This window comes from Antedon bifida, chromosome 1, assembly GCF_963402885.1.
Source record: "Antedon bifida chromosome 1, ecAntBifi1.1, whole genome shotgun sequence".
Taxonomy (NCBI): domain Eukaryota; kingdom Metazoa; phylum Echinodermata; class Crinoidea; order Comatulida; family Antedonidae; genus Antedon; species Antedon bifida.
This window is the reverse complement of record NC_136226.1, coordinates 12468159-12484445: the sequence shown is the minus strand read 5'-3', so window position 1 is coordinate 12484445 and position 16287 is coordinate 12468159. Positions and strand designations below refer to the sequence as shown.

At 29.1% G+C, this 16287-nt stretch overlaps 1 protein-coding gene across 7 annotated transcripts in view; it reads right to left on the bottom strand.

Moving 5' to 3' along the window:
- Nucleotides 1–16287, bottom strand: part of LOC144842597 (voltage-dependent L-type calcium channel subunit beta-1-like) — a 69137-nt gene that overhangs the window by 16219 nt on the left and 36631 nt on the right. For 3 of the 7 annotated variants that reach the window (XM_078699048.1, XM_078699065.1, XM_078699082.1), the window contains 2 exons: nt 12548–12678; nt 10109–10332 (listed from right to left, as the gene is read on the bottom strand). In XM_078699048.1, the coding sequence (XP_078555174.1) occupies nt 10109–10332; nt 12548–12678 (355 nt within the window). Of the gene's footprint in view, nt 1–1164; nt 1189–10108; nt 10333–12547; nt 12679–16287 lie in introns of all 7 variants that reach the window. The other 4 variants (XM_078699074.1, XM_078699102.1, XM_078699057.1 and 1 more) reach the window with 3 other exon arrangements.

The window sequence follows — 16287 nt, the reverse complement described above, 5'->3', positions numbered from 1 at the left end:
GAATTGCCCAGTAGAAAAATACAAAAAGGATAGGGTTCTTATATAAACTTATATTGGATGAAAATGCAAAAAGTAAAAAAGCATACATAAAAATATAAACTGTGGGGAATATTCTAAACCAACAAACAAGCATGTCAACATCTTGGACAGGTAACAAGGCGGTTTAAATATCACAGTTCTATCAAGCATACTGGTTTAACAAATTGATATCTGGCATCTACCACAAATACCACCGAACAAGTTAACATAGAGTTTGGCCTATTCAGGATTTAATCAAATGGCATAAAGTTGAAGCAATGGTCTAAATAAAATCACCCAGCCAGCTTCCCTTCTTAAAGTAGTACCTACAACCCAGGTTGCTGTCTAGCTACAAACACCACAGAAATAATAATATAAAGAGTTACAATACTATGTTTTATTATAATAGTTTATTTAAATGCACTGAGAGATTTACTACTAATACTAATATTCTATAATACCAGCAGAATAAAAGTAACACTTGCATTCAAATTTACATTTATAGCATTAAAAAGGTCAAAAGACTTACATTTTGATTAAATCAGACGTACAAAGAAAGATTACGTTGAAATAAAACAAGAAAAGAAGATATAGAAAAAAAAATTAAACAATATTCAAAACAGTCATTCATTCATTCATAACTTGTGGTAAAAAAAAAAGCTTGATTTCAAAAACCAATGAGCATGAAGAAAATATATGATTTATAACTGGCTTAATTAAATGATAAACTTTAAATTTATTTATGTACTAGTTTTGTTATGAAGCTGTATACCAACAAGAGAAGAAGCAAGTTATGTAATAGATTACAGAACAAGAAGGACTATCTAATAGATCAACTGAATTTAACTGATAATCTGGAAATATGGCCTAAACTGAGTAAAAGGCCTATGTTGTCAAATACGAAAAAGTACACAACTGAATTTAAGATATTGTTTTTACTATGTATAATGTATAGAAAAATGTTTATTGAATTGGAAAGTATAATGTTCACATAATTATTAAGATATTGGACAAGCAAACAAAAAGCTCTCTCAAATCACCGCATCCACCAATCATAGCACATACGCTCATATTTGTAGTATGTTTAATGCATTGTGTTAGAAAGCAAATAAAAGATTAAACATAAATAATACAGTAATTGATTACCTCGAAAAAACCCTGATGTTGCACCTAAATGTATAATTTAAATAAAAAATACCATAAAAATAATAGAAATATAACAAAAAAATCTAATATTTTCTGTTGTTCTTCTTGTGAACACAAAATTTAAAACTTGATGTTTTTATTTGTATGAGCTTCATTTTGAGAGTGTTTTATTATTTAGAATATACAAAGATTCACACATTAAATAGACTTAGTAATTACTAACAAATTTCAAGATATTTGGAAAACCGAACATATGGTTGCAGGGTGATTTAGAATCTTGGTTGTGTACTGGCCTCAAATTTAGATGGTCCATAAGAAAAGAACAACGATGAAAAGAAACAACACAAACAGATAGCTCTTGGGCATTGATCATTTGAATTCTAAAGTAAATCTTCATGCAATCATAATGATAAGCATAGTAATCATATTCATAATTTATGTTTTAACATACAATACACTCTCCATACAGCATCACCATCTAATCTAATGAACGGTTTTGTGTAATGTCTGTAGTATAAAAAACCATGATACTTATTATACGAAGGCCCTTTCATTTAGAAATTAGCTGATCTACATATTATGTATTCTTGTTTTTATGCATAGTTTAATAACATCAACAACATCTTGTACACAGTAGCAACATTTCTCATTTTCTAAATTGATTTGTGTTTTTCTACAGCATATCTATAATAAGCTTTCTGTTTAAAAATGAGGCGTGCTATTTTCTAATAATAATAATAATGTGATAGAAATAGTTAATTAATAATAACTCAGTTTTCCTTATGCATGAAGGTAATAGTGGATAACTGTTTATTTCTTCTGCTTATAATATAAACAGAGAGAACACAGCAGCAATATTAGATGTATGCATTTTAATATACAACCCCAATATAAAATGTCATTAATTATTAGCATCATTTCAGTACACGACTTGTAGAAGCACAGTGAATGGAGTGTAAATCCACCAATCAACTGAAGGGATTCTAATGATGTCATAGCCATGAATCAACAAGCGACTATTAAACGAATCAACGTCATTAATTAGCACAAGGTATTTTAATGTACCTCGCATCAAAACAAGTGGTGATAAAGTCAATAGCAATAATAAAAACAATAGAAATAAGATTTATTAACCACATAAATTAATGATTATTTAACATTTTGTCATGTAATAGATAGATTTTCAAGACATCTTCACAAAAAACTAATCAGAGGCAAGTTAGTATATGGGCCAAAACTATACTTGTTTATTTTTATATATTCTATAAATAATTTTATGTTTATATTTTTTATATAAAACATACTGTAGCCAATATGTATTTTATATTATTCTTATAACACTGTACTTGCTATATAAATTGTTTATATTAAATAAATATATTATTATTTTTATTATTATGATTATCAATATCTTCAATATATTAGAAAATACTAGATTTTCACATTAACCAATAACAATCAGGAATGGATAATTTTGAGAGGTTGTGCTAATTATTACAATAATGTTTAATTGGTTTAAATGTACTTAAACTACACCTAGAAAAAATGTGTTATTAACACACAAATTCTGGAACACTTAAAGGAGTGGCAACTGGGGACACTAAAAGGAGTGGCAACTGGGGACACTAAAAGGAGTGGCAACTGGGGACACTAAAAGGAGTGGCAACTGGGGACACTAAAAGAGTGGCAACTGGGGACTCTAAAAGGAGTGGCAACTGGGGACACTAAAAGGAGTGGCAACTGGGGACACTAAAAGGAGTGGCAACTGGGGACTCTAAAAGGAGTGGCAGCTGGGGACTCTAAAAGGAGTGGCAGATGGGGACTCTAAAAGGAGTGGCAACTGGGGACTCTAAAAGGAGTGGCAACTGGGGACTCTAAAAGGAGTGGCAGCTGGGGACACTAAAAGGAATGGCAGATGGGGACACTAAAAGGAGTGGCAGATGGGGACACTAAAAGGAGTGGCAACTGGGGACACTAAAAGGAGTGGCAACTGGAGACACTAAAAGGAGTGGCAACTGGGGACACTAAAAGGAGTGGCAACTGGGGACTCTAAAAGGAGTGGCAACTGGGTACACTAAAAGGAGTGGCAACTGGGGACACTAAAAGGAGTGGCAACTGGGGACTCTAAAAGGAGTGGCAGCTGGGGACTCTAAAAGGAGTGGCAGATGGGGACACTAAAAGAAGTGGCAGATGGGGACACTAAAAGGAGTGAGTGGGGATACCAAAATTAAGGGGCAGATGATAACAAAATGAGGGGCTATCATTTCTAATATTGTTATGCTCTAAAAGGAACGTGACTAATCTCTTATTTAAATATAACAACAAAATCAAAAGAGACGTCCAGAAATACAATATTTATTGATTACATAAGATCAATATAGAGAGAAAGGATTGCATGACAAAAATTGATTTTATTTATTTCTAGCATTGTCAGTGTATGACCTTGATGTAATAGATTTGAGCAAATTTTGGTATACACCCAGTAGTAGAAAATCAATGTCCAACAACAGGTGTTGTTGTATGATGTAACTAATTCCTATTTCACAATAAAAACAATAGGTTCCAATATCGCAATGAGGTTTGTAGAAAAACTTCATGTTTTTCTCTCCACCAATACTGGGTGGAGGGAGGCTATATTTATCATATTTCCCTGTAATATTGATGTTGCTCCCAAATTCAGTCCCACTATTTGTCAATTAGAGAGATTCTTACAAATATGTGATCTTTTTTATCATACACAATTACACGTTAATATTTATCAAATATTTGAAGTGTGTTTTTTCTTTTATATTTATCATTAAACTTACATAAGTGGAATGCGGAATTGTACTAGTAAGTATAATAAAAATAGGATTACTAATACAAAATACCAAACATACCTACTTAAATGATTCACCTAATCTGAATTATGTAGGGTAAAAATTCATTACTTAAAAATACTGCGCTCTTATAGAATAGATTTCAGGAAAAATGACGCTACTGCTACCTACAATACTACTGTATAGGTCAATCATTTGAACACCAACAAAAATAGTTAGGCCTAATATTTTGTGACAAATGAAAATGGTTTTACTTTTGCTTAATGAAACAACAATTTTCTTCATCTCTAATTAATTTTGACCAATACACATGAAAATAAAAAAGAGTGTGCTGACAACATTCTTCTTCCATCCAAAACGTACGTAATAACGCAACTGCTTAATAGAATGGTTAATACATCATTCATTAAAATTAAGGTTTACTAGAATCTCCCTATTTACCACATCTCAGACATTGGAAGAAAAAAAGAAAACAAAACAAAATATTTTCTCAATATTTTTATATGAAATCATGTTAACATATTTGATTGAACCCAAAAGTCTGGTATTTTAAGCTAGGCATCTTAATACTTTTAATATTTTCAACATTTGGATTACTAAGTACATATCATCATCGATAAGCTATTTTTAGACAGTGTAGTGTGACATTTAAATACATCATACATCTTAGTGTATTTATAATGTTCATTGCTAACAGAAGCCTATCTGAGTTGCTACGTAATTTTAATACAGAATATTTTTTAATAAGTTTTTAAACCAATGTTAATAGGCAAGTTTATTAAAGGTAACTAAAATGTGTTTAAGTTAAATTATTAAAGGGTTGTTTTTCATGGCAAAATATATTGATACGTGGCTAAAATCATTATTAAAATACAAAGGGTGTGGCATTCCAAAATGCTGATATATGATTTTGGAAATAACAGTACGTGAAAATTAGCCCCAAAAAAACTTGACAATCATAAATATAAAGTGATAAATTGAAAAATGTCATAGGTGCAATTGGTTTTAAAGAACAATTGTGATGAAAAAGTATGTACAATTTTAAATTATCAACTAAAGCAGATTTGGCATTGTTAAGTCTAAAACCTATACTGTAAAGCAACAGGGTGTGGCATCATGATTGCAATAGTATTTATAGATACTAATGCTATGCAATCATCTATTCTAATCAATGTCACCTAAATACCTAAACATGTATGTAATATAGATTGGCATACACAGTTAAGGCTAGCCAATATATATGCAAAGACTGGTAAAAATGTCAAGCTTTCATATTAGTAGTATTTTTCTCACTGATCATTTTCCATATGTTCCTAACACAAATTTCCTATGCATCCATGAGCAAGACCTATTTGTATATTTTGAATAGGATGTAAAATCACATTCAAAAACATGGTTAGTATTAATGCATAATAATGTACCACATATTGTAGAATGTTTAAGTTCATGAGAAGAATCCGGTTGAATTAATGTTGAAAATGGGAAATATGCTGAATGCCTTGCGGAAGATGGATTCAGTTGTATCCAAAGCATGGCTTCCATTATCTTCAGTATCTTTTTCAATGTTTTGTTTTAGTTTGGTAATTACTTTAATTTAAATATATACTGCTATATATTTATTACTTCAAGTTATTAGGGGAAAAATCCTCTAAATAAATTCTATTATACTGAATTGCATGATACAGATTTTGAATATTATATTTGATGTGTATGTTTTGTCATATATTAATACTCCAAAATTGTTCACACACAGAAAACAAGTATCTTGTACAATGTGAGACGAAACTGTGGTGAGGGAAGGTATAGGAGCAGTGGCCGGTTAATATCACTGGAATATTTCTCAGATATCCTAGATTCTCCCATAGGGAAATAAATCAAAAATAGACAATTTTTCTATGAAATGCTTCCCTTACACTGCATAAAACTAAGCTATTAAGAGAGGCCGGTGAAGGTTTGGTGGATGACATTTAGACTTTTCTCTGAAAGGCCTAGATTTCCCAATGGGGATAAGAACGGCCTTACAAAATGTTCTGTCTTATGCCAAGACAGATGCTAGACTGATTTTTAGGCAGAATTAACTACCATATTTTTCTGAGAAAAAAAATCTTATTATAGCCTTCATAGACAAGGAAGAAAATTTGCAGATGTTACAGGACTCGAAGAAAATCTTTCATTTTCCCATAGGAATCAATAAATATCCATAGCCTTATAAATAAAGTTGAGATGATGATTAAGGATTGTTGAAAAGGGAAAACCTAGGATGATTATTGGATTTGTAACTGGACTCTTTCTCGGAAGATCTTGGATTTCCCTATATGGAAAAATGAACATGTCTAGCATTTCATGTAAAATTTACAAAAGACTCCAGAATATTTCTTATACTTTCTTCATATCACCAGCAACAAAATACAGAACATAAAAAATGACGGTTTGACAACCCTTCTCCCAGAGATGAAGATTTACACTTCTAACAATATTTTTCCATGTAATACGAAGCACTGAATGTACTGGTTTGGGATGACTACACAATGAAAAATCTACAGTTAACTAGGATAGTCCAATCTCCATCTTTAAATTATTCTTCACCATAATATGTGAAAAACTGCCAAGACACAGAACTAGGAAAGAACAGTGGAAATGAAACAAATTCTTTTTTTAAACGGAAAAGTATCATAAAAAATATACCTGCTGGAATATTTTAGAAAAGCAGAATAATGAAATTCAGAATCAGAGTTTTATGATTCATCAAGTCACAAATTTCAACACTAAGCTTCTTCATACATAAAAGTATAATTGTGTCTAAGTTGGCCAATAATATGTCTAACTTTATGATAAGAAAATCAATTACTCATTAAAATTGAATTAATTAAAAACACTTCCTCTTTATGAGTATGAATTTTAAATTACTAGGCAAAAAAAAATGCAATTGACTGATGATAGAGCTCTTTAAACTAATCAAATAAATAAACTAGGATTAAATTTAAAGATATATATTTCTAAGAAATCAGTTTCACATGAATTTAAAACTAAATCATAATACTAATCATTTTTTAAACAATAAAATTAAATGAAAACATATTTCGGGAATCAAAATGTTTGAATCATCATGGAAACAAGATCAAATGATTGAATTTAATTCAATATAATCTATTTTGTCAAACTCACGAAACATTGTTTGAAATTTGCATTACCATACATTGAGAAATTCATGTTTTTTAATCGTTATTAAAATTATTTTGACATTTTACGTGTCCTAGAATACTAAACTAAAAGAAAATCTTCTTCATGCATCTTATGACAACTGCAGACTGCATGGAGACGATCCATATGCTTAGTTTGTTCAGTTTCTTCATTAAGTGCTCCTTTAATTGTATAGTGTCTTTGAAATCATTAACTATACCAATGTTGGCAGCTCATTTGCTTTGTTTAGACCATCACATTTACTTATTAAAAGTTAGGGCGGATGACGCAAGAAAATTTAACCCCATCCTTACATTGATGTATTAATAGACTTTATTATTTTTATCATAAGACTTTAATATTTATATCAACAGATCTTTATTATTCATATGTTAAGATTTTATCATTTATATAATAATATTTTATCATTAATATAATAAGATTTTACATTTATATCATAAGATTTCATTACTTATACCATAAGATTTCATTACTTACAGTATCTTAAGATTTTAATTATTTATATAATTTTAGATTTTATTATTTATATTATAAGATTTTATAATTTATATTATAAGATTTCATTATTTATATATTTAAGAATTTATTATTTATATTATAAGATTTCATTATTTATATTATAAGATTTCATTACTTATCTTAAGATATTAATAATTTATATCTTAAGATTTGTATTATTCATATCTTTAAATTATTATTATTTATATCTTAAGATTATTATCATTTATATCATAAGATTTTATCCTTTATATCATTTAAGATTTTATTATTATAAGATTTCATTACTTAAGATTTTTATTTTATATCTTAAGATTTCATTATTTATATCATAAGATTTCATAATCTATCATAAGAATATCATTTGAATTACTTATATCATTACATGGGTGGAATTAATTAAAGATTGGTCACATCCAGGGCCATGGGTATAATAATATAAAAATGAAATAGTGATGTAATTACACAACAACCATCATTAACAACCATTTTCATTTTGTGTACAAATATTGAAAATATTGTCATAAAAGTTGATAATTGGAAATGGAAAAGTATAAATATCTTTCAAAAAGAGGGTGCATCGTATACTTTTGTTTAATCAAGAATTGAAACTCAAAATGAAAAAAAAAAATTCATGCTAATTTAAAAGCATTAAATTCTGGAAAAAATTTATAAAACAATGTAATGTATAAATCAAGTGATAAATCATGCTTGAATTGCACCCATAATGCACCTATATTGTGCATATCATTTTGTGTTTTGATTCGCTTACCTCTCAGAATACTTATTGCGTTGATAAGTATGTTATATATGTATTCAACAACTGAGAAAAACCATCCAATTAGGTATTAGAAGACAAACATAAAAATGTTCTAATGACTGTGGTTGGCAACCAAATTATTTTTAATTGTGGACAATGAGAGGTTAATAGGTAAAGGCAAGTTCTGAATTCTTTATGAATGTGAGCAATGAGCTGATTGTACTATAAACCTGGGCATTATGTGGAAGGATGGTCAGTACCTTTCCATGCTGCTTTTTCCTCCCTATTGTTTTCAACCAGGTACTCATTTACAGGTGAGTGGAATCCCTGGGTCTTTCTATACGATAGTCAAGTGTCCTATTCAAATCTCATAGGTCTAAAGATGTCTTTGTATATTGAATATTATTATTTATTATTACATTCAACAAGATTCAGCTACAGAGAAATCTAATCACACCTTGTCTTATTTAGTAATACAGCTAAATTCAGTACACAAATTATTATGATTATTTGATACCTGGTAATTACAAGTACATGTAGTTAATGTTTTAATAATATTAATAAATACAGTCCAACAAACAAATGATTATACTGTACATGCATCTGTTGAACATGTATTATAGTATTTATCAGTATCACATTAATATAATTGTAAATTAACTAAGATGGTCCAAGGAGATGATAGATTGGTATCAAGGGGATAATATGAGGGAGTGGAGATTTAGTGTGTGGTACAATAGTTTTCCAATTTAAAGGCAAGTGTGGGTAGTAGTAGGCAGGAAACAAGAAAGCAGAATGGGTGGATCAGAAAGGTGTGTCTGGAGAGAGTACATGGAAATAATTAGCTAATCTACATTTTCTACTTATGAAAACATATAATTAAAGACATCTACAAAGTGTAAATTTAAAAATGTGGGTGTTGTTTTATTGTTTTTCTGTAGGTTGTTATTATTGTAAAAGGTATTGTTATAAACAAATATAAAATAGATCTAAAGTACAGTTTAGAATATTCTTGAACAAATATAGTATTAGAAAACGTAGTATACTTCAGTTCGTAATACGTCATCCCACACATCATTTCCACTAATGTTATTCTTAATGTATACATGTGTATTTTCAAGCATTACACTTAGCCACTGTATTATCATCATTCACGATGAACTCATTTCACGCAGTTCATAATATAACAACAACTTTGATCAAATTTATAGTTTCATAACCATTTGTTTATTAATATTGTCTAAACCAACTATAAATATTAATATAACAGTTCTTCAAACATATATAATTATGATAATTAGTTAAATTTGAAAGCTTGATTACCATAAAGTTGTTTCAACATTTTTTAAGATATTTTCAATTATTCAAACTAAAAAATGTTGAAAAACATTAGGACTTCATGTACTATCCATTTGAACAAAAATTTAGGTTGAGGGGGTGGAGGAGTAGAGGTTTTGTTATAATAATCAGGTATATTTATTCATAAAAAAAGACATCAAAAATATAACGGCAGCCAAAAGGCTCAAAAGTAGTATTTTACCAAATTTGAAAAAAAAGACCATAATAATACAGTAGGCGGACATAAATAAAATGGGTGAAAACTTACACTTTCAATGGATAATTCTGAATAAAAATTTTACATTTTTTGTAAAATAAAAGTACATACCTGGCGTTGGTGGTGTTGATCCTCTTGAGTTGTTTGAAGATTTTGAGTTTGGTAGGACCATGTCACCAAGGTTCGAGCTTGAACTAAGACCACTTGTAGACCTGCTGTGTCGGGGGGAAGTTGGGTAACTACTTTTACTATTCAAAGGTAGGGTTGCTGCTTTGTTATTATTTAGGAATGAAGAACTTTTACCAGCTTGTTCTAATGACGTTCTTGTCGAACTGCTACTTAAGTGTTATTATAAATAGCGAGGTATAGTAGGCAATTGTTACATTGCGCAAGTATAGTTGTTAGTATTTCAAAGCAATTGTACCAAAATCGTATGAAATTGGCCAAGAAATAAACATTTGTACAACAAATCATATCAAAGATTAATCATTATAGTTAGTAAAAACATTAAAATGCAATAGAATTTAAGAAAATAAACAGGCATAAAGAAATAGAACATAAAGAGGATGAAAACATAACATAGTGGCAATTAATAAGAATGTTAGATAATACAATACAAGGGATGGAGGAAGGTAGGAGAAAAAAGAAATAGAAAACCTATTAAGATTTGTTTTTCATAAATTTTGAAATACTTTTCAATAATAATTTTAATTCTAGCATATTTGCAATACTTAATTTGAAATAAAAAAAAAAGGCAAAAAAAATCTACTTGGGTTCAACTTAGCAAGGAAGGCATGCGATTTCATCTTTTCAATAACGTATGATATCACCATGGTGATGAAACGGGTGACAGAATCAGCATAATCATAATTTTAGCGTGGATTAAAAGTACAATTCGCTTTTATTACTTCAATGGCATGTTCTCATTTTTAATATTATAATAATACACTATACTTTTGAAATAAAACATGCAACTGTAGTTTCACTCAAGCGAACACTTTCAATAAAAAGACATAATTTTAGATCGTAACGAAAGAATTCACTTGAATACGGTCTGATTGCTTCACATATTTTAAAATTTTACTTTAAATACGTAAAATAATACAATTTTTGTTCAAAAGTATACTCTAGCCCATTGTGAAATCAACAGAATGGAGCTAAGAGCCTGACTATACATTTCATATTGTTTAATAGAGATATGATTATGAAATAAAATTGAATAATATTGCTAAGTTCCATTAGTGTTTTTTTATATTATCTGTATTTTTTTAACCTAATGTAAAAAAAATTGTGTTTCTTATTAAGCTCTGTCTACACTATCAAGCTACTTTGAAAAAAAAAATGCTCAAATATGGTAGTGATATGCTCAAATATGGAAAGTGATCATAAAGTTAATTATATGAATTTTGTTAATTTGCTTTATATGTCAAATCTATGGATTTAACTGTTCAAATGTGCCAGAATACAGTACAGAATTGTTCATTTTGTTATATAAAAAAACAAAACAAAATTAGCATTCACTTGATGCTATGCTAGTAAGAGAAAATTCTATGTTGCTATAGTTACCAATTTGTACTATTGATTTTTCTAGTTATATTGTAATGTTTAAACAAATTAATTACGGGAAGCTAAAACAGATTTGTTAATTCGATTTTTGAAAAAAACACATTTGATATGGATAAGAATATTTTTTTTAATGAAATTATATGCCAAATTATGGCATATAAATACATGTAGATCAAGTGAAACTTCAGTTGCACAATAATAACAACAAAAAACAATGATCTCAATATTGTTAATTGATTTTTAATGATTCAAAAGTATGATGTTCATATCAACAAAGGAAACATGAAATTTTCTTTTGATATGTTTATGGCAGTATGCTAGTTCAATTAAATAAGGATGATCAGGTACATCAGCCTGTCTAATAACTTCTCCTTAGATCACATTTTTTGGATACTGCGATGAAATTACAATAGTTTATATTTTATTTCTCTATTATGTTCATACAGATAATTAAAATTTTGAAAATCAGCTCCATGGTTGGAGTGAGAGAAATAAATTAAAGATCTTGTAACATGTTGCACCTTCATACAGACATTTTAAATGTTGAATGTTTATGAAATGTTTTGTACAAATCCGGGAGAATTAAATTAAAGATCTTGTTTATAACATGTTGCACCTTGTGGACATTTTAAATATGAACATTCTGCCATAATCATTCAGGTAATATTAAAACAAAGGTTCTTGTAATAATGTGAATCATCAAAAATAAATTAACAAACCTTTCACCTGCTTTGCTTTTTTTCAAATAATTATAATAAACAAGGCTCTTATTGGTAAGTGCTAATTTGATTATAGCAATTTGTCAACATTATTAATGCTGGTTACAAGCAAATTTTCAAATTTCAGATGACATGGCTATTTGCCACAGTTTGCCTCAACTTTGTATGATACAGAAAATAAGTGATTATAATAAATCATCTGGACAATATTTTTTTAAAGGCAATAATTTATTTGACATTAAACTAAATTATGTGTAAAACTTACTTGGCCATAAGTTTGCTTCTACTACTTGAGGGTTGTAGCCTTGTGCTCTCAAGTTTAGCTGGACTTGGTATGAATCCTACGTCTGCTCCTTCTTTCACTACACGCCCTATCCACCAGTCATTGTTGTATTTCTGTATAAAAAAAAGTAAATTGTTATGTAAAGCACACTATACATAAGGATAATTAAATGCCTCTTTTATCCACAGAATAGTAGCGTCAAATATGTTGTACATGCCACAAACCATTATGATTCAGCAATTGCGAAATTTTGCAGAAAAAATGGAAAGGAAACCTCAAAAGAGATTGGCTTGTAACCATGTGCAGTAATTTTCTAAGATTTAGTTGTGCAATCAACAAAGCAATTAACTATAATAAACTATGAAATGTATTACTTTTTTACATTTGATAACTACATTGCAATAAGAACTAAACATGTATATACTCCATAAGATTATTAAGAATACCATAAAGACAACGCAGTCCTCGCATACAGTACAGAAAATATTCAAAGTAATTATTAGGCATGTTATTGTCCATTATGTGTCAGCTAAAAGCACATTGTAACCTGCCTTTAGGTAGCACCATATTTCAGGTTTCTCTAGTACATGTATACATTTAAAATTCACAGACACAATTATGTTTAGCCTAAGGAGATGATAAATGGGACAAGACTCAAACCATCGAAGCTTGCACATATACATCATATTTCCTCTCTCTTGAATGGTTTTAATATTGAAGTGTACAAGAATATTCTAGAACAATACCAATATGTAGTTGTGCAAATCAATTTGCCGTTTTTTTCTAAAGATATTTTATAACTTGCTGCAGTTATTATTTTAGGTGTAATCCATCGATACAAAGGAGGTCCTATTAAACTGGCAGACAGACACATCCATGTAAACTAGTTTTGATAGTAAACCAAAACAGCTGGGATGTCAAATTAAGGTTCATCAGAACTCTCCTAATAACAAAATACAATGCATGTACTAAAACGATACCTTACTAATAATTTTGGCTCTGTCAGTAAAGCCCAAACACATACACAGAATTTAGCTACTGTTTTAAATTTTATTTTTTATAAGATCTGAATGTTCCAAAGGTAATAAAGAGTTTACAGAAATGTTTTCAAGAAATTACAAAACAAGGTAAACTATATTTCCATAACATTAGGATAAGGTATAAATTACATGGGAAAAAAATGTTTTAATTGTACATTGAATACAAATATATGATGGAAAATTACCATATAATATTGAGGCCTTTAGAAAATATATACGTCGATATGCACATGTGACCTATCTTTAATAATTAAGTATATATAAACTGAGTCACTACTCGTATAGTCTATCATTGCCTATAGCAGGCTGGCGGTAATGTTTTTCTAATGCAAACGCAAATTAGAGTAATCAATTTATTTAACATAGAAGATTAGTAATTAAAAGAAAGACCCTGTTTTAAAATCTTTAAGTATACCTCATAGGATTTCAAATTGAATTTAAGTAAAAAAATGGAAACAGTTTCTTGGAAATACCTGATAGTGTAAGATTTCTGAATAATCTTCGAGACTCTCTGTGATTAAAATTCAAAGCATTGGTTGAATAGCCTATCAAGATTGTGCAAGTATCGATCGGCAAGAGCATCTCCTTAGTGTAATATTCAGAATGTACATCTAAATTCAAAGTGAATCCATTTTACTGATGCCTAGATATATTCACTATTTAAGACTTCTCGTTATTAGTCATTGTTTTCCTTTTTTTGATTGCATCCAAGCCAAATGTCATAGAAGCTATTAACCTGAAACCTTTTTGTTTAGGTCCAACCAATAGAGGTCCAATCAATAGAGGTTCAATTAATAGAGGCCCAACTCATAATCTAATCATAACTAGATCTGAACTCGTCACTTTGACGAGTTAGTTATCTGCACGACAAACCATGTGCACATCATACGTCAGAATATTGCTCACAGAAGAAAATAAAATGTTTCAGTGAGCTATCTATTTTGTGTCTAAGTATATACAGTATACACTAAATTCTGTATACATATTTAACATACAGTGTAGCTTAGGTAAAATTACGGGACCCGCCTATTATTCCAATTTTTAACATGATGACGTCATCAAAATGAAACATAAATATATTAGGTCTTTCACCAGAAGGATTACTCTTTTCTTTTAAAGGCCAGGTGCGGGCAAAAAATTTCTATTGATCATACATTCCAATAATTATTGATCTATAGTTTCCCCTATGTTTCATAATTTTTGGGATTTTATTTGTGTTACACGAGCTTGTTGAAAATAAGCACTTTCTTATCAGTGGGGGGATAGTTCAAATTACACAGTAAAATCTCTATTCCTTTGTGCATAAATTTTGTAAAAAGAGAGCCATTTTAAAAAGCTATGAAAAATAAACGGTGTGGTAAAAAATGTTATCAGATGACTAAATATAGGTAATATAACTTGAATATTACATTTCTGGTATAGTTGACTATACAAACAATTTTTGATAACATTCTTTCTTAACCTTTACATACTGCAGTGCGAGTGATGCTTTTTATAGAGCTAAATTACAAAAGCAGACAGTTATTTTCCATTTTACCTTTTGTATGTGAGTCATAAGTTGATAAGGTCAATTATAAAAAATTGTTTATAATTTTGTAAATCAGGATTGTTTTTAAATTTATTTAATATAATTTAAACACGATACATTTTACTGTATTTATTAATTAAAAGCAGTGATTTTCACAATCATTAACGGCACACAACATTTTTTTCCTGAATCAGATTTATTATATCGCATATTAAATATTTAATTTAATTTTCTGAACTACAATATAAAACACCATACTTTAAATGTATTTGTATTAAATAATTATTAATTCATACTGATTCATTTGTGAATGTTTTTTTTAAATTCTAAAATCTATTTCATCAAACAGTAAATGGAGATTGCATTTCAAATCATATGCATAATTATCTATTTATGCTGCATAAACTATCATCTGCAATGAGGCATTAGATAGGTTTTTTTCTTTATGTCTTGAGACATTGTAAAAGTAATACTCGATATATATTAGTTTTATTTTTTTATGGCTAATTAAATGTTTGTTTCCATGCTTATTGAGCACTTTAGATGTTGACATAAAAATATATATGAATGAATTATTTTCATTATTACATTTGAATTAGTCTATTATAAATATATTGGAAGGATGGTCCCATTCTTTAATTTAAATACAGCCATGTTTTTAAATGGTAAATTAGTAATATGCCGCACTTTCAGGTCAGTGGTTGAAAAAAAAGGTCATAGTTGTACAATAGTTGTTGTTATTGTATTTTCGCTTTGTTAACTACTGTTGTGAAAAGGAATTACCGAAAGAGTGTATGATACTTTATCAAATTAATCAAAAGTTTCCCCTGGAAAAGGACACTTTGTAGAGAATAAATGGAATGACAGGAACTTAATGTTCGGGTGACATGGGGAAAAGATCAGTGCCATTAAAACTGCTTAGAGCAATGGAATACTAGATTATATCATAAACAGAATAAGGAAAAAAACATGTATAACAACTAAATGGAGAAAAATAAACAGAAGAGAAATGTTTCATTTTTGCTAGCAACAACTATAAAAATCGAAGATAAAAGGCGGCAAAACAATAAGTATCTATCCTGAAAACCAGCATCCACCTACACACAATTATTGGTAATAATAGCAATATGAATATGTATCAATAGGTTAATATT